This window comes from Scomber japonicus, chromosome 20 (assembly GCF_027409825.1).
Source record: "Scomber japonicus isolate fScoJap1 chromosome 20, fScoJap1.pri, whole genome shotgun sequence".
NCBI classification, from domain to species: Eukaryota; Metazoa; Chordata; class Actinopteri; order Scombriformes; family Scombridae; genus Scomber; species Scomber japonicus.
Genome location: NC_070597.1, coordinates 26,122,628 through 26,145,013, shown reverse-complemented (window position 1 = coordinate 26,145,013; position 22,386 = coordinate 26,122,628). Strand labels below are relative to the sequence as shown.

The 22,386-nt window shown below is 39.1% G+C and overlaps 1 protein-coding gene across 2 annotated transcripts; it reads left to right on the top strand.

Moving 5' to 3' along the window:
• The first annotated feature begins 4,681 nt into the window (after positions 1 to 4,681).
• On the top strand, positions 4,682 to 22,386 carry bms1 (BMS1 ribosome biogenesis factor). 2 transcript variants are annotated; one of them, XM_053341818.1, is made up of 23 exons: positions 4,682 to 4,728; positions 6,433 to 6,613; positions 6,738 to 6,928; positions 7,168 to 7,247; positions 7,994 to 8,182; positions 9,246 to 9,388; positions 10,533 to 10,654; positions 10,771 to 10,964; positions 11,875 to 12,017; positions 13,555 to 14,087; positions 14,466 to 14,567; positions 14,937 to 15,088; positions 15,208 to 15,289; positions 15,443 to 15,522; positions 16,148 to 16,348; positions 16,468 to 16,656; positions 18,025 to 18,205; positions 19,259 to 19,317; positions 19,514 to 19,636; positions 20,010 to 20,157; positions 20,362 to 20,537; positions 21,675 to 21,836; positions 21,967 to 22,386. In XM_053341818.1, the coding sequence occupies exons 2-23, from the start codon at positions 6,441 to 6,443 to the stop codon at positions 22,192 to 22,194; spliced, it is 3,651 nt and encodes a 1,216-aa protein (XP_053197793.1). In that variant the 5' UTR covers positions 4,682 to 4,728; positions 6,433 to 6,440; the 3' UTR covers positions 22,195 to 22,386. The 2 variants fall into 2 exon arrangements, with proteins under 2 accessions (XP_053197793.1, XP_053197792.1); XM_053341817.1 differs by having other exon boundaries at positions 16,145 to 16,348.

Here is a 22,386-nt window from a genome sequence, read left to right as displayed (position 1 = left end):
CAATTTTTCAAATCTGTCTTAAAACAACAGCCAGTTGCCCAAATGTGCATAAGAGATTTTCCTTCTTGGTAATACAAGTTCCCTTCCTGATGTGCTTTCAGTGTAAGTGATGGAAGTGATATTCAAAAGTTTAAGCTCAGCTAAAATATTCTGATCCATCTCACAGCTCATAATTTCCCTGCTGTCATTTCTGGGAAACAATTAAGACGTCAGCTGTTCACATCAACCGGTCACATCTAACCAATAGCACCAATAACATCATATTACAGCTGTCTTTTAAAATATATTTTCTCCCTCTCTGCTTTAGTACTTTCTTGATGCTGTTTTGTGCAACCCATCACCTCCCCATCACCACCCAGTCTTCACAGATTCATCACATCACAGCCGCCACCACTAGTATCTGGACTCCATGGGGGGGGGGGGTCTATCTTGCCGCTCAGGACTGAAGTCCTTCAATTCAAAATCAAGCACCAAGAACTTTTGACAATACCTAATCACCAATATAATCTGTATAATAAACTACTGTACACAGAACTTGTTGCCTCATTCTCTGATCTCTCCTGATTGACATGAAGCTTATGCCTTCAGCAGTCTGAGTTAGTCATATCAAGTGGATAAAGTTACAGTCTTTTTGTATACAGAAAAATTCCCTCTCTGTGTTTGTGTTTCCTTGTTCAGCTGCAGTGGAAGGACGTTAACTCAAAGAAAGAATTGAGTATGTAACTTTGGAAGATATCTACTTGATTTAACTCAGAATAGTATGAACAGGAGGAATGATTACAGCAAGAAAAACAGGTTTTAATATTAATTTGGGCTCCTGACTTTTGGTTTAAGACAGACTTGAAAATTGTGAACCTTTCCTTTAGTTGGAGTATTTTTACATTTTGTGTCCGACCCAACCATCCAAATGTAGCTCATTTACTTGTGTAGATGCAAATACTGTCAGCAGCATCAGTCAAATACATTCTGCTTTTTAACCCATAAACCCATAACCCTAACCCTAACCCTAACCCATCATATCTATATCTACCAGACAGATAAATGGATTTGTGTTTCTGTGTCTGGAAACATGCATGGATATATATAATGCCCATACTGTACATACTTCTTCCCACCTTTATTCATTCCACCCTCCATTCCTTTCTCATCCCTCACCCTCTGTTTACTTCCTCTCTCATTCCTCCACCCTTCTTTATCTTCTTTATCTTCTTTGGTTCACATTATAGAAAGTCTCAGACTCTTCAGCAGATGTTTAAACACAAACAAATACTGTTGACCATTAATCATGTTTTATGGAGCAACTTCAGATTTTATGATGCTGTTGCTCAGAGAGGGTCAGAGCTTTGGATTCTCCTCGCACATTCTCCTCTGACTCAAAAAAAAAAAAAAATTACAAAGAAAAAGAAGAACATTTTTGATAGATTCAGTCACTTCTCATATTGAATATCTTATTTTGGAAAGAAGAGTAGTATGTGTGTGTGTGAATGTTGTGTTTTTCTTTGCATGTGTGTTACGGAATGTGGTTTTATTGCTCCCAAAGGCGTCTTATACTGTTGAGATGAAACTTAAAGGGGACCTATTACGCTCATTTCCACTTCTATGTTTTTATTGTGGGATGCCACTAGAGCAGTGTTACATGATTCATAGTTCCAAAAACTCCGTACGGCTTGATCCCACCGGACACATTCCGTCTCTGAAACTGATTGCAGCCAATCTGGTCAAAGCTTGTGATCCCAGCGGGTATGACGTGGCGCCTTTCAGAAGCGTCTCAAAACCGGCTCTCTGCTCCTAAAAATATGTGCCTAGTCTAGTTTTGACAGAAGCTGCTTCGAAAGGCAGAAAGTCAGACACAGAAACAGCGTAGATCATTGGGCCAATTTTCAAAATAAGACACCCTATGCAGATTCCTAATTGTATTTCAGCAACAAACACGAATAAAACAGGCAAATAAAGTTGGGCTCTGAGGAAGAGGACAGAGGACAGTTTTACAGTAATTAAAATTTTTTCCCCAGTCCAGTTCTGCTAGATGCAACTAAATTCTACACACTGCACCTTTAAAAGAAAAGACAAGTAAATCAAATTCAATACATTTTATTAACAGTACATGATAATTATCAGTATGTATAGCATTGTCAGTAGTTTGGCTCTTGCTCTGAGATAAGATGAGAAGGCAAGATGAAGAGTAAATGCCAGATGTAGCAAAACCAAATGATGATGATATTACTAGCATTATTAGGAGGAAGGTGAAAATGGATAATCCAAAGGACAACGACCACTTCAGGTGAAACAGAGGGAGTTCAAAGGCTTTGAAAACAGGAGGGCAGCTCACAGTTTATTGGACTCTTCATAACATGATGGTAATGATAACAGTGATGACAGTAAAGATGATGATGACAGCGATTTGAGATAAAAGACTCAGGTTCAGGTCAGGCCACAGCTTTGGCTTGTTGACATCAAACGCTGGATAAAAATAACATTTTCTATGTAGCTAGCCACAGCATGCCCTTTGTCACTTTTGTGTCAATACATCTCTGTGGTAATTATTGTAGCCTGATGTTGAAGCTGGGCCATAGTCGAAGAGGAATGTAAATTGTCTAATGGCACCATCTAGTGGTACAACTCAGATATCATTGAGAAATTGTGTATGCTGCAGATGTGGAGATGTTTGCAGAGATCACTGTATCTTAGAGATAGAGATTAAATCTTGCTTCACTTCCATTTTGATAACCAAGTCAATAATGTTGTCAGTTCAAGTTTTTTCCAGTCATTTCCAAAATCAAGTCTTTTCTATTCTTTACTGATCTTCAAAAAGTAATACATGCTTTTTTGTATTCTCGGCTTGACTACTGTAACACCCTTTATTCTGGGATCAGCCAGGGTTACCTTCACCATCTCCGGCTAGTCCAAAAAATGCTGCTGCTTGTTTCATTGGCGCCAAAAAGGAAGAGCACATTACCCCTATGTTTGCCTCCCTACACTGGCTCGCAGTGAGTTTTCGCATTGATTTAGAGATTTTATTACTCACTTTTAAGGCGTTACACATCTTGCTCCGAGTTACCTTTCAGATTTGTTGACATGGTATGTGCCCCCTCCCTCAACCTCTAAGATCTACAGATGGAGCCCTGCTGAGTTGGTGACAAAGGGTGATCGGACCTTTACTGTTAGAGCCCCCACACTCTGGAGCTGAACTCAGACATGCTAAATATTTTGCTTCTTTTAAAACTTTTCTTAAAACTTATTTTAAAGTTTTTATGGGTATAGGTATGATATGAATGTGTGTGTGGTCATGGGTATGGGTGAGATGTGTTTGGGCTTGTGTGTGTGTGTGTGTGTGTGGTGTACTAGTGTTATGTGTATTTTATTTTATATTTTTATCCTGCAATTGGACTGCTCAGGCTGAGTTTAATTGTATACTTGCAATGCCAATACAAATCTATCTATATACAGTACCAGTCAAAAGTTTGGACACACTTTCCCATTCACATCAATGAGAAAGTGTGTCCAAACTTTTGACTGGTGCTGTATATTGCAATGATGGAGTGTGGAGGGATGCGAGTCCACTGAAGCTCTGTGATCAGCCCAGTGGTCAACAGTAGTGCAGAGAGATGCTGTTTTTCTACCTACCTCTACTGAAGTTTATAATTGAAATTGTTCTGTGTGAAAAAAATAACAAGAAAAAACCCCTGAAGTGCAGCTGGAAGGTCAACATATAATGCAGAAGTGAAAAAGTAGAAGCACCAGATTTGCAGCTTTGAGGAAACAGCAGAGCTTGCCAGATGTGTCACCTCTGCTCTGTCCCACGTTCTCTGTGAAGGCCTGCCAACCACACATCAAACACTTACACAAGACATTTACACCATTTGTGTCTTTTCTCCTTTATCCCCCACGTTTTTTTAAATGATTATTTATTTATTTTTTATTTTACATCTTGTTCCTTCTCTTTGGAACTTTCTGTTTTTGTCTTTTATCCCTCCTATGTTTTCTTCTGTATCCTCTTCTGGTCCAATCAAGTGTAGGTTCTTTTGACAGGATCAGGGGTGGAGGACAGGAGTGTTGTAACATCTTTCTGTAAGGTACTCCAACATCTGATCTGTGATTGTATGCACCACTCTCCGTGTATTACAGTGAATTATCCAAACCTCATCTCTCACCTTTCATTTTGAAAAAGCAATATATTACATGGCACTGCTGCCCTCTCTTGGCTATTTGGAAAATTGTTTTCTCCCCCAATCTCCCTCCAAAGTGGATTCTTTACTCTCTGTGATCCATCTGTTAGTGGAAGTTTTTCCCCTCTGCTATAAATCTTCAAGTCATTATATGTGTTTGTACCACAGTGCTGTGTATATTACCAGGATTCATATATATTTTAAGTAGCAGTAGTAGTAGTAGCAGAAGTAGTAGTAGTTGTGTGTGTGTGTGTGTGTGTGTGTGTGTGTGTGTGTGTGTGTCTAAATGTCTGAATATTAATAAACGGCAGGATGAGGTTCTCATAGAAGAATCACGCATGGTGCTTTACCTTCGTGCCTTTAAATCATATTTTGTGTCAGTGAGATAGAGAGATATCCTATCCTATTATCATGTGATGTGATCCTCCGCCTGCAGGGGGCGACATTGCAAAAAGCTGTTAGCTGGCAGGAACCACTGTGTGTGGGGAAGTGACGCTTTCTTACACTTCCGGGCCGGGGGTCACAGTACACATGTGAGAAGCTGCTACAGCATTGTAACCAGGTAAGAAACTAAATATTACTGTTAATGTGAATATGAAGTGATGTGAGCAGCTCAGCTTCAGTTACTGCTGCTCTCTGCTCACACTGTGAATACGCCACAGACAACAGAGGCATGTGGCGGGAACTGCAGAGCTAGCATAGATGTGATGTTATGGTGAACACATCTCACTGTGTTTCATGTGTTTAGCACACACACTCTATATGTGTGTAAGCAGTGTTTAATCATCTGTCTGTGCATGTTCGCTGTCTGTCACTGTCAGCTGTTTTCCTATTGAATGTTATAGTGTAGAAAAGATGAAAGAGTTGAATTGAAGCACAGTTGTGTAAACTGCTTGATATGGAATCAACTACAACTGCAACTAACGACTGTTATCATTATCAATTCATCTGTCCATCATTTTCTCAATTAGTTTGGTTTGCAAAATGACAGAAAATAATAAACAATATCAATCAGTGTTTCTTAAAGCCCAACGTGACGTCATGAAATATCTTGTTTTGTCCACAGTCCAAACACATTGTTTAGTCTCGTGGAAAATAACACACAGAAAAAATATTTTGTACATGATCAATCTGTTTATTATTATTATTATTATTATTATTATAATGGCCAAATTTCATATCCATAAATATAAATATACAGGTGAGAGACCATTCTGCTTTACTGCATGTAGCATTCAATTCATTGCTCCCTAAAACCACAAGCAATTCAAACTGTAACACACTGTGTTATGTTAAAACTCTATATATATAGATCCTCATCCCCCACTAGTGTTCATTACTAGTTGTAATATGGACATTTTCTTTACATATACATATACATTTACTTTTCTTTGTATTTGCTATATGTACCCGGAATGTATATGGTTTTGTATGATATATGCATATAAACATATAAAAATATATATTTTTAAAAAGCTACAAAAAACTCCAACACATTGAGTAAAGACACCAAAAAAACTCACATTGAAGAAGCAGCAATCTCAGAATTTCAATTTTTTATTTTATTTTTTTTAATGGCTCAAAATGATTAACTGATTATCAACATAGTTGGTGATTATTTAGTAGTTTACTAGTATTCATAATATTGTAAAGTATACATAAAGTAGTATAGCAACAGTTGCATTTGAATCTAATTACCTTATTATTATTATTACCTATTTTTATTTCCAGCCCCTTTACTATGAATGATGTATAACTTACGCTATGGTTAATCCTTTTTAAACCATGATGACTGACTTTTCTACCATTCCAGACATCCTCAGACTTTTCCTTCACTGATTGAACAATATGGATATATTGATAGACTCTTGACACATGCTTTAATTGTGCAGTTCATCACATTGAACATCCAGCCAGCAAAGCAACATTATCATTAGGAGGTGAAGTAGCAGAGAGCTTACAAATCAATCTGAATATATAACTGTGTTATGTCCAATGATAATCTAACATTGACAATATTTAAAGTAGACTCAAACATTTTACAGATCTGCTAAATAATATGTAATAATAACTCATACCACATGGAAATGAATAGAAACCAATAGATGCTTGCAACAGAAGGAACTGTCTGTATAGTATTAGTTCCTGTATGTGTTTAGTGTATGTTTGTAATTAAAGGGGGGTGGGGGTGGTGGTGGTGGTGGTGGTGTATTTCTCACTGACACCTGCCGACACATGAATGATGGTTATTGTGTTTGTGCTATAGTGTGCAGGATGGACGGGAAAGTAAAAGAGCAGAAGCGACATCAGCAGAAGCACAGCGGGCCGAAGGCAGAGAGGAAGAAGCTCAGGAAGCAGGGAGGCACCACAGAAGAAGATGCACGCAAACGCAACCCAAAAGCCTTCGCGGTTCAGTCCGCTGTGCGCATGGCCAAGACCTTCCACAGGTCTCTATCAGCTGTTCTCATACACATACATCATAATAATAACTGAGGTTAATTCATGTGAAGTCCTTCAATATGAGCAAAAGAAGAAAGTGTGTGAAACTACTCTGTGTGTATTTGTGTGCAGGGCTCAAGATATAAAGGCCAAAAAACACCACATCCCCCTGGTGGACCGGACTCCCTTGGAACCCCCTCCAATTGTGATTGTAGTCGTTGGGCCCCCAAAGGTGGGGAAGACCACCCTGATCCGCTGCCTGATTAAAAACTTCACCAGGCAAAAGCTTGGGGACATACGAGGACCTGTTACCATTGTCTCTGGTAGGTCTGGATGTTTCTACACTGTTACAATGGTTTCTGTTATGTGATGTGTAGGCTGTAGTTCATTAAAGCAGAAAGATCTCCTTTAAGTTTTCATTGAACTTCTTCTAATCCAATGGTTGCATTCTATCAGCACTCTTTATTTCACTCCTTCCTCTCCTCCTCCTTCCTATATGCTGCTCCTGCTGAAGTCTCTAATATGTTTAATATGTGTAACTCTCTTTTTTTAACTCTTTCAGGTAAGAAGCGACGCCTCACTTTCATGGAGTGTAACAATGACATCAATACAATGATCGACCTGGCAAAAGTAGCTGACCTGGTAAGTGTGGATGTATAAATGGTTACATTTAAATATTAGATGTGAAACAGTATTTAAGTATTTTTGTGTACATATAGTCAGCTTTACAGTTTGTTATTTTTGAGAATACTCTATACTGTGCTATGCTATGCTGTGCTATGCTGTGAAGAATAGTTACAGGTATAGACAGAGCTTTGTTTTCCCACTTGTGTGATGTGAATACAGAATAAGTCACATTGTTGTTATTATTCAGCTGGTGTATGAGGCTCAGCTGGGCTCAGCTGGAGTTTGCTTCTAAACAAACATTTATAAAACATTTATTCAACAAAACACACAGAGTGTATTCTTGAAAGCTGACATACACACTGAATTCATTTCCTTTATAAAACATTAGCAGAGTCACCAGAGGTCAAAGAGTCCACAGGATAGCTTTAATAACCTCCAATGGGAACACATTAGATTCGTACTCTGTTTTCTAATGAATGATTCCAAGCTAATTGTTATTGAATATTCACTACATTAGTTATTGAAGGTTTACAAAAAAAAGAACAAAATTCATTACACTGTGATTATGACATTTCTTGGATACATTTGCAATATAATGATGTGCATGTGAAAATATGAATAAATGCTAAATATATTGTCCCAGCTTTACTCTTGTGTTAAAGTTTGTAATTCTTCTGTTATTCCGTGCTTGAAGGAAGTGTCAGCATCTGTAATAGACGTAATCAATAAAATGAGCTGTGTTGTGTGTTTCTTCCCTGCAGGTCTTGATGTTGATAGATGCCAGCTTTGGCTTCGAGATGGAGACTTTTGAGTTTCTCAACATCTGTCAGGTACACGGCTTCCCTCGTATCATGGGCGTGCTGACTCACCTGGACTCATTCAAGAACAACAAGACACTGAGGAAGACCAAGAAGAACCTCAAACATCGCTTCTGGACTGAAGTCTACCAGGTAGACAACACATCACATTTTCTTTCATTGAGCCAAACACATACATTCAGACTATATAACAAATAATAATAATAATACATTTAATTTGTATTGCACTTTACATTTCAACAATTTCAACATGCTACAGAGCAGAAAATAAAATAAAAATATAAAAAGAAAAAGAAAAAGAAAAGAACTGAGTTGACTTACTCTGAGATGGGAAACTCTGAATATCCGGTTCCAGAACAGCTGATCTGAATTTGTTCAATCAACTCTGAGTATGTCCACCTTGAGTTTGGCACGTGCGCGACCACTATAAAAAGCCATCATCAATGGAGCCCCAATACCTTGCTAACCTCACTGTAACTGGAGCTCCCCCTGCAGGCCAGAGAAGCAGCATGGGAGAAAACTGCTGCCCAAGTCAATGTTTTAATGCACCACTCCACTGACTTACCTCACTTAAAATGGTAGAATACAGGTGGAAAAGTGGTGTAACGTATTTGGAAGCAGCTAAAAATGAAAACGAAACATAATTCAAAAAAGTAAGGCACATTTTGCTGGACTATGATTGTACCTCGCTTTGATTTTATTCATAGATGACGTAGGCTATTAAAGTAAATATTAATTCAGTGGCTATTTCAACATGTAGTAATTTAAACCCCCAACAGAAAGCTGTTTAAAACATATGTCCTCTCATCTAATATCCTGCTTAGATTAACATTTTACACTATTTTACTTATTATACATATTGGAGTCATTGATTTTAAGATTAAAATGTGGCGATTAATTCTGCCTCGATATCTATCAGATTGCAAAAAGAAAAGGACCATCCATGTTTGGTAGCTTGCTTCAGGTAGGAGGAGACAGGTAGAAACTCAGAGTTCCTTAAAGAGAACCTGCCAGCGAGCAGGTTATGTTCACAGAGTCAGTTACCATGGTGACTGACTCAGAGTTTCAGTTACCTGTCTTTCTGGAACGGATAACACGGAGTTTCCTCATCTCAGGGTTAACATACTCTGAGTTTTCCACATAACCCGCTTTCTGGAATACCCCCCTGAGTACATGTTGTGTGTGAAACCTGCAGGGTGCCAAGCTCTTCTATCTGTCTGGGATGGTGTATGGAGAGTATCAGACTCAGGAGGTGAAGAACCTCGGCCGCTTCATCTCTGTCATGAAGTTTCGTCCTCTGGTGTGGCAGACCTCTCACCCCTATGTGCTGGCTGACCGGTGAGTGACAACCTCACACCACATGGAACGCTTCACATATGTTTCATCTACTCTGTCAACTGAAGCATCTTTTCTACATAATATTTAATTGTATAGTGTACTCAGACCTAGTCATTTCTAAAGGTAAACAAAAAAAATCATAGTTGTTGTTTACTGGTTTATCTGTTTCTCACCCAGTTACCAAAGTAAAAGACTTAAGAACACAGAGTTTAAAGGAATAATTCAACTTTTTGGGAAAGGAGTTCACTGTTGCAGGTCCTGAAATAGTTTCACTCTCCATTGCAACTAGTTTTTACATGTCAGGTTTTGTGTAGATTTAACAAACAAAGTTGTAACATGTTAATATAACATGTTAACAGGTGCTATTAGGTGGGTTTAGTTTCCTTTGGAAAGAGCAAGGCTAACTGTTTCCATCTGTTTCCAGTCTTTATGCTAAGCTAAGCTGGTGGTGCTTCATATTTAACTGATAAATATGAGAGTGGTATCAGCAAATATCAAGATGAACAGCTGGCTTGATCATACTGTGATTCACAGCATGTTCTGTTCAAGAACTTTTAATATTTATTCTGTATTTTGGTTCATTTAATTGGTCAGCTTCAGGTCAGGTGTATTTATCAATGACTGATGACCAACTGGACATAAGTACTTTGTTAATACTACATGATATTTCCTGCATTTAAACACAGGATGCAGCTACAAGTCAAAATAAACCTGAGGACAACAGGCATTAACTCAAAAATTAGACGTTGTTTCTTTAACTGACCAAAATGTTTCCTAAAAATAAGTGTAAAACTTGGGGTAATAAGTTGGACCTAAAAAGGTCTAACACAGAATTGAGTGATAATTTATACTGTTTAGTTTCTAATTTAAAATTTAAAATAGTCATTTATACCTGGGAGGACAAAAGTTGCATGGTCAACAGGAAGTCAACAGGAGGGTTGAGAAGAAGCTCTTGTCAAACAGATATTTTGGTTGGTAAACACAGATGTTACTAACATGAATGAATTCAATATTTCATTATGATGTGTCAGTGTTCCTGTTGGATCACTGACATGCTATCATTACTCTGAGTGTACCTGCATGTTTTACCTTTGTACACACTCATCACTCTTTTTCTACATCCTCCTCCTGTGCATGTAAACAGTATGGAGGATCTGACAGACCCTGAGATGCTGAGAACAGACCCCAAGTGTGACCGGACAGTGTCACTCTACGGCTACCTGCGAGGGACACATTTGAAAAACAAAGGCCAGGTCCACATTCCAGGTAGATGAGCACAGTGCTAGTTACTTAAAACATGTGTGTACTACTCATCATGCTGTTAAAAGCTCTGACATAGAAACATGTAAAGTCATATATTGGGTGTTGTTTCTTCTTTACAGGTGTTGGAGACTTTGGGGTGGGAGATGTGAACTTCCTGCCAGACCCATGTCCACTGCCGGACGCTCAGAAGAAGAGGGCGCTGAATGAGAAGGAGCGTTTGCTTTATGCACCCATGGCCGGTGTGGGTGGGGTTGTGTACGACAAAGACGCTGTGTACATCGATCTTCCTGCCAACCACGTCAATCAGCAGCAGGTGTGTGTATTTGTTTAGAGCCTTTTCTAAGGCTCACAGAGAGTTTATACCAGGATCTTTAAATTGGAGCTATTTATGTTAAATGACAGACACTAACTATCAAAGATCCTGAATTAGCAGAACTGATCACTTTTTCCAGTAATAATGTGACTAGAATAATTACATCATAGGTGACTTCATTAGATTTTCAATCCTGATTGGTAGCTGAAACTCAACTGAACTGAATGTCTAATGGTCCATGTTCTCTGCACATTACTTATCATGAATCTTGACAACATTAATAGATGAAGGGATATGGCTGAGCTGTGTGGACATAAATTGGTATAACTAAAGACTACATCTTCTGGGTCAGTTATTTTCTGTAAAAAAAAGACTCTGTATAATCTGGTACTTATTATAGAGTTGAGTTGAGTCAGTATTCATTTAGAATGGTCTTTGGTCTCTGCTCCCTTTGTAGACATGTTTTATATTTCTGCATGCTTATTTTAATTTAGTTTTTTTTTGAGGAAATATGGAATTTTGAAACAGAAAATGATTCATTACACACTACTTTTCTTATGATAAATGAATGTCTGAATCTCTGAAATGACACAGAACCTAAATGAAATGTTTGGAATCTACAATTGAAGGAAAAGTTTGTGATCAAAGATAAACACGTGCAGTACCAGTCAAAAGTTTGGATTCTCATTCAGTTCAAAGGTTTTCTAGATAGTACAAACTTATTATATTTCCAGTATTTGCCCTCATTAAAAAATGTAGTTCCAGGTGTGAAATTCACTTTTTGAGTATTGAGTATGGGTTAATATGACATTAGTATGACATGCATCAGCACACAAATATACTGTATGTGTTTTATATATGTCAGATAAGTTGAACCTGGTTTGAATTGTCTTGTTCCTCTGTGGTTCAGGAGGAGGTGCGGCCCACCACAGAGCTGGTCCAGTCTCTCATCGACACACACTCCACTCTGGATGCTAAGATAGCAGCCAGTAAAGTGTCTCTGTTCAGCGGCTCGGCCTCCATGGACGCCACAGACATGGAGCAGCAGAGCGGGTGAGACGCCTAACAGCTTTCTCCTCTTCTTCTCTTCTGTGACACAGTTAGATATGTGAAGGCCACTGGGGACATTAATAGTTAAACACATATTGTACTTTACATAAAAATTCATGTGTCTGTCATAAGAACTGAAATAAATCTACAGAAGAATAAAGTCAGAAATAGTCCCAAAAAAAATAACAGTGTGATGCTCAGACAGCAGAGCTGCAGCTTGAAGGAGAGATCATTACACACACAGAGATATACATCCTTTACTTCCAATTAATTCCTCCCACAGGCCGATTGAAACTTTCTTTTTTTCAATTTGGTGATTAACAAAAGGTGACAGCACTAAGACTTTTCAATACATCATTAAGACTCTACAATAATACTATACCAATGGTTAGCACTAAATGGAAGAGGAAGGGTTAGTGAACAGATACCATAATATAATTGAGTGTGTGTGTGTGTGGACTGTAGAGTGAATAAGAGAACAAAAGAGAATAAGAGGGGATTAGACAAGGAGAACAAGGAAGAAATAGACGAGCTAAATGAAATAGAGGTATTTGGTGGGTTTAGCATAACTTGTAATGGGATAGGAGGGATATTTGGAGGGAGTTTAAGTTTTAATTAGTAATGTTAAAATTGCTACCAGGGGGTTTTATAAGACTTTAGAATTTCAAATTACTGTTGGTACCACTGAACATTTGACTGTTTCACACTGACCTTGTGAGGAAGAGTTACTGTGTCTGTGTGTCACTGCACTGTCACTCTGCTGCAGCAGCTTCTATCACTGTTACATCTGAAATAAGGACAGGGAGGAATCTGGTTAGTGATCTGCAGCATGTATACACAGATGAACAGTAACCACACTGTACCTGCAGCATACTGAAACCTTATTTCTGATCAGTAGTATTACTATTATTGTAGTGTTAGTATTATAGTAGTATTAGTATAGTAGTGTTAGTATTGCTATTATAATAGTATTAGTATAGTAGTATTGGTATTATTATTATTACACTAGTATTAGTATAATATTATTATTATTATTATTATACTAGTATTAGTATAGTAGTGATATTATAGTAGTAGTAGTAGTAGTAGTAGTAGTATAATTATTATTAGTAGTATTAGTATAGTAGTATTATAGTGGTATTGGTATAGCAGTATTAGTATAGTAGTATAAGTATTATTGTAATATTGGTATTACAGTAGTATTGGTATTAATAGTATTAGTGTAATAGTAGTGATATTATAGTAGTAATAGTAGTAGTAGTATAGTATATAATAGTGTAAGTATTATTGTAATATTAGTATAATAGTAGTGGTATTATAGTAGTATTAATATAGTGGTATGATTGTAGTATTAGTATAGTAGTATTATAGTAGTAGTATGTTGTATAGTTATTATTACAAACATATTTAATATGGATGAGTGTGTATCTAACTTAGTACACATTCTGAATAGAAACTGATGATACAGACTGTAGCCATGTGATGTGTCTTATAAACACTATTAAATGGGAAATCTAAAATGTTGTTTTTGGTGTGTTAGAGAGAATGAGGGTCTTCAGGAAGAGCGTGTCTGGGATCCCAATACCCAGAGAGAGAGGAGGAAGGTGGTCTTCACTGGGGAGGAGGAGGAGGACGATGAGGAAGATGACGGCAGCGGTTCCAGCGACGACGAGGATGCCGACAGCGAAGAAAGCGACCAAGAGGAGCAGGAAGACGTTGAAGACGGCGACATAGACAACCTCTCTACATTAATCAAAAAGGCCAGAGCTGAATCAGAAAAGGACGGGACGGGTGGAGCTCCACCTGTGAAGAAACAGAAGATGGAGAAAAAGAGAGGAGACGGAGAGGAGAGCGCTGAGCTGCCGGCGTTTGCTGACAGCGACGACGACCTGGAGGTGAGCGAGGAGGAAAGCGATGAAGAGGCACAGAAGGGGAGAGCAGGAGACTCTGGGCACTGCTCTGAAGAGGATGAAGAGGACAGTGATGATGATGAAGAGGAGGAAGATGATGATGAGTCAGAAGAGGATGATGGTGAAGCTGCAGAGAGTGAGAGTGAGGAGGAGGAAGAGCTGGGTAAATATAATGTTGAAACATGTTTCTACTTTTTATTAGTTGAGAATTTAATTTTCATTTTGCAGTGAGCTCACTTTATTAGGTTTCCTTCTTCTGTTTAAATTCTATTCATCATTAATCTACTTCTCATATTTGTCAGGTGTTATTTTATTCAAACAACAATCTAAACTCCTCAAATAAATGAGAAATAAAAGCATCAAATCCTTATAATGGAGAGTTATTAGTAACTATTATCAGTTACTACTCGTTCCACTCAGGTAGCAAGTGTAATATAAAGCTGCTCAGATGCTTGCAGCAAAGATCCATGTTGTGATGGTGAAGGTATCGGAACAGCAGTGATTTAATATGTCTCCATTCTCCTCCTGCTCGTGTCCACAGGGGCTCTGCGCTGGAAGGAGGGTCTGCAGCAGAAAGCGTCAGAAGCATTTCTACGGCAACAAGAAGCTGCTCCCAATCTGCGAAAACTGGTTTACGGTTCAGGTAATTAATAATGTTTTTACACAGGCTTCAAGATGCAACCCAAGACTGCATTTGCTTTTAAATATACCGTGCATAGTTTATTTTAGTATATATTTTAATGATGTAAGAGTGGTGGAGATCATGTGAATCAAAGCAGTCAGCTTGGATAGCATCCTCAAGTCCATATTCATATTTTTGACACGATGTGAGTCATTTACTAAGCTTTTGTGTGTTTGAAATGTTTATTTGTTATCAATTCACAAATTCTTCAGACTTTAGAAGGAGGTAAAGTTGTGCCAAAAACTTCTACGCTCATTCATGATCAATGCCAGCAGACAGGAAAAAATATCCGTCTACTAAGCCAAACAATCTATTTTCTATATTCTTCAGTTGTTGCAGGGGATGAGGAAGATGAAGATGAGGAGGAGTTGGGAGGGCTGTTTCGAGTCAGCCGCCCTCAGAAGAGTAAAAAGTTCCAGGCGAACTCTCAGGACTGCTCCCGCTTCAACCCTGACGCCTCCCACAACTGGGATCTGGAGGAGGTGAGAGTAGCCGCCAACACACTGCTGTTACCTTCACATTTATGCTAGTGTGCTCTTCATATGAAAACACATAGAAAAAGAGAAATGAAATTTGATTGGTGATGTTTTTCCCCTTCTAGATGATGAACTCTATCAAAGACTGCTTTGTAACAGGAAAGTGGGAGGAGGGCCAAGATGCTGCTACACTGCTGAAGGAGGACGGTAAGTAGAGAAGCAACAACAAACATAATATGATGATAGACTCATGCTTCTTCTGTTCAGTGAATAAAAGATGGACATGGACATACAGTTAAGAATAGTACTGGAATCATGTTGAGTCTTTAAACTAACAGTGTACTTGTTTTGTTTATACAGAGGAACTGTACGGTGATTTTGAAGATCTGGAAACAGGAGAAGTCCATAAGGGTCAAACTGGGCAGCAGAACCAGGCGGAGGTACGTCCTGTATGCTTGTAACCAGGGGCCGACTGATACTGGATTTTTGGGGCCGACGCTGATACCAATATTAAGGAGTAAAAAAATCCTGATATCAATATGTCACGCGATAATTTACATATTTTGATACATTTTTTTGCAATGATCCCCTAAAAACACATAGATATGTAATTAAGGCCATGATACTTTACCATTGACGATAAACTTTATTGTATAAAATGACATCAGTGCACTGATACAGTAAACTTCACTGGAATATAATAATTATAAATAACTATAAATAACTAAAACAAAAATCACATATAAGAAAAAAACATGTACGTATATATTGAACTTAAATAAAGAAAAAGGATCAAATCTACATTAGATGCTGCCTTTATAAATATCTATAATATATTTAAAATATCATATTATAAATAAAATATCGGCATATATCGGGTACGGATATATCTGTGATAGGCCAATATCGGCCAATAATATCGGTCAGGCTCTACTTATAACAGCAGAAGTCAGGCTTAAAGGACTCAACAAAAGATGGGACATATTTAAACATCTAACAACATCTAGGTTTTGCTTGCACACAAATACCTTTTGTAGTGATGGTTTTTTTTCTTGTGCCCAGCAGAACAGTGAGAATGATGATGAAGACGGTGATGACGACGATGAAGCCGAAGAGACTCTCATGAAGGTGGATGACGATGAGGTCCAGAAGAAGAAGCGCATAGATAAGAAGCGGCGGCTGAAGGAGCGGTTCGACGCCGAGTATGACGACGGAGACGCTACATACTTCGATGACCTGAAGGAGGAGATGCAGAAGCAGGCAGAGGTACCACATGATCTGTACAGATGTAGTGCACAACAGCTGCTAGCAGTCAATCATGTGATGAGAGCCATCATAGAGAAAATGATGAAGTAAACTCTGATGTGTCTTCATTCCTACCTCAGCTGAACAGAGCAGAGTTTGAGGACATGGAAGATGAGACCAGAGTTCAGTACGAAGGCTTCAGACCAGGAATGTACGTCAGATTAGAAATCTCCTCTCTTCCCTGTGAGTTTGTCACCAACTTCGATCCTCACTACCCCATCATCCTCGGAGGCCTGGGCTCCAGCGAAGGCAACGTAGGATACCTGCAGGTATGTGTAGTGATGTCATTGATCTGCTCTCACTAACTGTGATGTGCTGTGAGGTTGTTGATGTTTTAACCATTGGGTAGACTTTAAATGAAGTTTGTTTAATTTGCTCAGTTGTGTTGTCTGTTTAGTGTAGGCTAGTGGGAGCTGTCATTCAAACTGTACAGAGATGCCAGGAAATACTGTATATCATCTGCAAGTCTCAATCACATACTTATACATGTTATACTGGTGTTGACAGAGCTAGATTCTAAATTAGGTTCATTTATTGCTCAATCAGTAAGTGAAGTCATCTTAACCAACAGCTGCACCATCACATCCTTCTCAACACTGTAAAAAATGGCTACAGGTGGACCTGTGTGTGTCTCACCAGCATTAACCATGCACTGAAACAGCACAATCATCAAAACTGTTCATTGAAAGAAATTTTACACTAGAATAAGAATTTAAAAAGTCAGCGGCTTAGAAAGGATCAGCAGCAGCACTTTGACTTGCTCCATGAAGACACATCAAAATGAACTAGATATAGACATGCCAAACAATAGAGCATGTTTCTGTTTATTACTGTTACTGTACTGTCAGTGACTACATGGATTATTGTGATTCCATGTGAAATTCTAGGACCCCCAGAGGTCCCTTGGCACTGAAGCTCATGCCAAGCCATCAAACTGACAAATAAAACAGCCAGTCAACAACTTTTATATTATTCTGATTGGATAATGCTGCTGTGGGGTGGAAACCATGTAATTGTCCATATTTCAGACATACTATGGATATATTATGGACACTGGTCCCAGGGCACAAATTGTCTGTATGGTAAATGTGACCATGACCATGACCTGGACAGGGATTGTTGTTTCCATTCAGAGGAATGAAGGGACGCTTGTGTCAACCCTATTACAGTGTTTTAATACAATAAGAAGAGCCAATGACAACATCCACTACTCAGATGTTAGAGCTCATCACCGGAAATAACATGTTCATCCCTACTCATAATATACTCTGTTCAGCTGTGTGGCTGAATACACCCCTGTGTTAAGTTGCTGCTGTAGTTCTGTCATTAAATGACAACGATGGATTTGAATGATATAATAAAGTTAGCTTATCATGAAATAACAACTTTGATATGGTGAGATAATGAGATCATTAACTTGTGATCTTGAGATAATGCTGTTGGCTTCAGCACTTGTCAGACGCTCTTATGAAACCTATTTATGTGTGTGTGTGCGCTTGTGTGTGTGTGTGTGTCTGTGTGTGTGTGTGTGTGTACTGTCTGTCCTGTCATGAGAAATAAAGCAACGTTTCCTGTTTTTCTGTGTTACAGTGAGCTCATATCTAATTTTGTTGTGTGTTTGTGTGCGTGCTCGTCAGATGCGACTGAAGAAACACCGCTGGCACAATCGCATCCTGAAGACTCGGGACCCCCTCATCCTGTCCCTAGGCTGGCGTCGCTTCCAGACCATCCCCCTGTACCACATCGAGGACCACAACGGACGCCACCGCCTGCTCAAATACACACCTCAGCACATGCACTGTGGAGCCTCCATCTGGGGTAAGACAGGGAAAGCACACTGCACTGTAGATGAAGTCCAGCTCAGTTTTTATGTAGATGAATGTTGTAGTAGGTAGGTTCAGATCAGCAGTGATAGTATGAGTTTTCACAGGTTTATAGAGACATTTCATTTATACTTCCATGCTATAGAACAGGGATGACAAACATGCGGCCTGTGTGCCAGAATCGGCCTGCCGAGGCGTCTTCTTTTCCTTCCTACCCTCCTTTTCTTCCTTCCTTCCTTCCATCTTTCCTTCCTGTCTTCTTTTCCTTTCTTCCTTTCCCCTTTCCCTTCTTCCTTTCCTTCCTTCTTAATCCTTGTTCCTTCCTTCCTTCGTCCCTTTCTTCCTGTCTTCTTTCCTTCCCTCCTTCTTTCCTTCCGTCATTCCTTCCTTCCTTCCATCTGTCCTTCCTCCGTTTCTTCCTTTCGTCTTTCCTATCCTCCTTCTTTCTTTCCTATCAATCTTCACTTCTTTCTATCCTTCCTCCCTTCATTGTTTCCTTCCCTCTGTACTTCCTTCCTCCCTTTCTTCCTTACATCTTTTTACTGGTCCAGCCCACAGGAGATCAAATTGGACTGTATGTGGCCCTTGAATGAAAAAGAGTTAGACCCCCTGCTATAGAACAAAGCCCCTCTACATTATGTTACTGCTGCATATTGTGCTTATCTTTATGCAAATACTGTAATATACTTTTGCTTTGATGCTCTGTTTTTACAGCAGCTTTAACATAGAACATGTATAAAGATATTGTGTCAGAAAGAGGCGCCACTCTGAATGAACTTCTGAATGAACATAGTCTTCACTTGTAAATACACTGATATATGTAATATGCTAAAATAGCAGATTCAATCATAAGAGCACGATTAGAGCACTTTTCACATCAGGCTGCCATTGTTGTTACTCTCAGCTATGAGGACTATCACAGCAAAATAATCAGATAACATACATCCATATATTTATTTATCTGTCATTTCTTTCTTCATAGCTTTGATACAGAAGTAATTTATAATGATAAGAATAAAGAATAATCTCTCTCTCTTTTTCTCTGAAGGTCCCATCACACCACAAGGCACCGGCTTCCTGGCTGTGCAGTCAGTAGCAGGAACTAAAGTAAGACTTGCTCAATCTAGATACTACACTCTACTGTATGATGCTGCTTCAGATTATGTAATGAAGTATATGATTCATTAAATTAGTTTTTAACAAAGGTTAGAGCATTGCCAGTTTTGGTCATTGTTTTAAAATGTGAATTCTCATAATAACTCACAGAGCTCCTGACTCATGAATCCCTCTTTTCTGTCTGCAGGCTAGTTTCCGTATTGCAGCCACAGGAGTCGTCCTGGATCTGGACAAGTCAGTGACTATAGTGAAGAAGCTCAAACTCATCGGTTACCCCTATAAGATCTTTAAGAACACAAGCTTCATTAAGGTAGACATTTGATCGTTTTTATCTTAAACTGGAAATCACCTTCTGCTTATTGTTATAGTCAGTTTTTTTGTAGTTTAGCATTTTCTTGTTACTTTCTATCAGTGAAAGTATATCTAGAGATAAAAATTCTATTAAAATCATGTGAAAGTGATCACCATGAACTGTCCTAACATTTATGTGCAGCTGTAGTAGACAGCAGGGATTATGGTGGTTATTTTTGGATCGGATCCTAATGTGAAGTGTGTGTGTGTGTGTGTGTGTGTGTGTGTGTGTGTGTGTGTGTGTGTGTGTGTGTGTGTGTGTGTGTGTGTGTGTGTGTGTGTGTGTGTGTGTGTGTGTGTGTGTGTGTGTGTGTGTGTGTGTTCGTTCACAGGGCATGTTCAACACCATGCTGGAAGTGGCCAAATTTGAAGGTGCCTCTGTACGAACAGTGTCAGGGGTCAGAGGTCAGATCAAGAAGGCGCTGTCGACACCTCCAGGAGCTTACAGAGCAACTTTTGAGGACCGGCTGCTCATGAGTGGTCAGTTTGTGTTTTACTTGTTGTTATTGTGTTATTATTTTACTCATATGTTTTTATGGTTTTTCTATTTTCATGCATATTGTTAAAAAGTTTTAAAATATCATTGTTAACACTTTTTTAAAAGACTACTAATTAGACAATAAAGAATATCTTGTGCACAGCTGTGTCTCATACCAAGCTGTTGATGTGTTCTGTGCACTGCAGACATTGTGTTCCTGCGCTCCTGGTATCCACTCACTGTTCCTCAGTTCTACAACCCCGTCACCTCTCTGCTGCTGCCTGTGGGACAGAAGGACGGCTGGGCGGGCATGAGGACCCTGGGCCAGATTAAACATGACCTGGGCATCCGCAACAAGCCCAACACTGACTCTCTGTACAAGGTAGGACATCTGATAATAGAAGAAGGGTTCAATGCTAATGCTAATGCTAATGCAGCACTTTCTAAAGGGCACGATGTGACCTACCTACCAGGGACCCTGAGGGGGAACTGCTGATATACTGGCTGCAAAAATGTGACTCTACCTGTACAGAAAACCACATTCAAGTTATTTCACTTGTTGAACACTCCCATAGTGTTTTTTCGTTTTCTTCTGCTCTATGAGAAAGGATGAGCTCAGAGAGGAAACAGTACTGGATATGTTCATTGTTAAGTCTAGAATTTGTTTTAAAAGTAAAGGATATGAATATGATAAATTATGGGCTAAAGAGGTGAAATTTATGAACTAAAAAAACGGAATAAATAGCACTAAATCTGGCTGAGCTGAGGCACAACTAGAACATAATGAACATAATGTAACTGCAGTAGTCGTTTCAATTGCATTTTTTAAAAGTCATTATTAGTTAAAGATCCACTTCAGTTTTACAGCAGTCTCCACCAGCTTTATGAGTCTAACTGTGATCCAAAATGTCCTTGTAGGCTTCAAATCTATTCACTTCCATATTGTGTAGCATCTAACTACAATGTCACAACATTCAGATCTCCCCTCCTGTCAATCATAAACAAATAAATACAAATTTGATCACAAAAAAATGTAATGAGATTGAGCTGTGGTGAGTACGCATCAGTATTGTGGCTGAACACATGCAGTGTGATAATTCTGCTTTTGCCACACTGCTGGTGTAAACGAGGTAAAGATCCAGCACCAAGTTTGTCCAGATGTCACTCATTGACTGAATATTGATCTTTTTAATAAGGAAATCCATTTCAAATCCATCAAAAGTCTATTAAAAAAAATCCCAGATGCCTTTTATGTTACCTGGAGTATGTAGACTACGATGAAAAACACTTACTAATGCAGACTCATGAACAATTAAAGACAAAGCTTTGGGGGGAAAAAAACTAAAGGAAATCAGAAATGTAAGGCTTAGATTATATGCTGGTATGAGTGTTTGATTGGCTCAGTATGTCTGTGTGAGTTTGACTGTAAAACTAAAGCTGAATTTGGACTGATCAGTATTTCACACATTAACCCAACATCCTGAGTTAACGTATGCATTTCCATCCTTTTCCCTTCCAGCCGGTGGTCAGGGCACAGAGGCGCTTCAACACCCTTCACATCCCCAAAGAGCTGCAGAAGGCTCTGCCCTTCAAAAGCAAACCCAAACAACAGCAGGCCCAAGGAAAGACCCCCAGAGACCTGCAGAGGCCCAGCGTGATCAGAGAGCCCCACGAGAGGAAGGTGAGCAAAACCCTGACTCTATACATACTGATCTCACTACAGAAACACAGGGTGTGTTCAGAAAACAAGACCAGCTGTTTAAGAACGACTTTATCTGTAACGCGTTGCATTTCTCCTCCCATTCCTTCAGGTGGCAGCCCTGATCCAAGCTCTGAGCGCCGTGCACAACTTCAAGAAGAAGAAAGCCCACATGGCTCAGCACGCCAAACACAAGGACTTCCTGCAGCAGAAGGACAAACAGGAGGAGGCCAAGCTGAAGAGACAGAAGGAGGCGCGTAAAAAACTGTACCGCGTCATGGGCCAGAAGGACCAGAAGAAGCAGAGGTCCAGTCTGAAGGGGGCAGCAGAGGACGACTAACTCACTGTATCTGGACTCATGAGGCAGACCTATGTGGACTCTCACTGAGACACTGGGTCTGCTCTTTGGACTGTTAGCATGTGTTTCTATTTTCTTGTATTTTTCTAAACATGTTGATATTGAAACTCACCTGTAAAGCCTAAGCCTATGTGACTTTTGGATTTTGTTTTAATAAAACAGTAATTATGACCA

Coding starts and splice junctions, on each gene's coding strand:
- bms1 (XM_053341817.1), top strand. CDS start 6,441: ATGGACGGGAAAGTAAAAGAGCAGAAGCGACATCAGCAGAAGCACAGC. Junction 10,655..10,770: donor AGGCCAGGTCCACATTCCAG/GTAGATGAGCAC, acceptor TCTTCTTTACAG/GTGTTGGAGACTTTGGGGTG. Junction 14,088..14,465: donor TGAGGAGGAGGAAGAGCTGG/GTAAATATAATG, acceptor TCGTGTCCACAG/GGGCTCTGCGCTGGAAGGAG.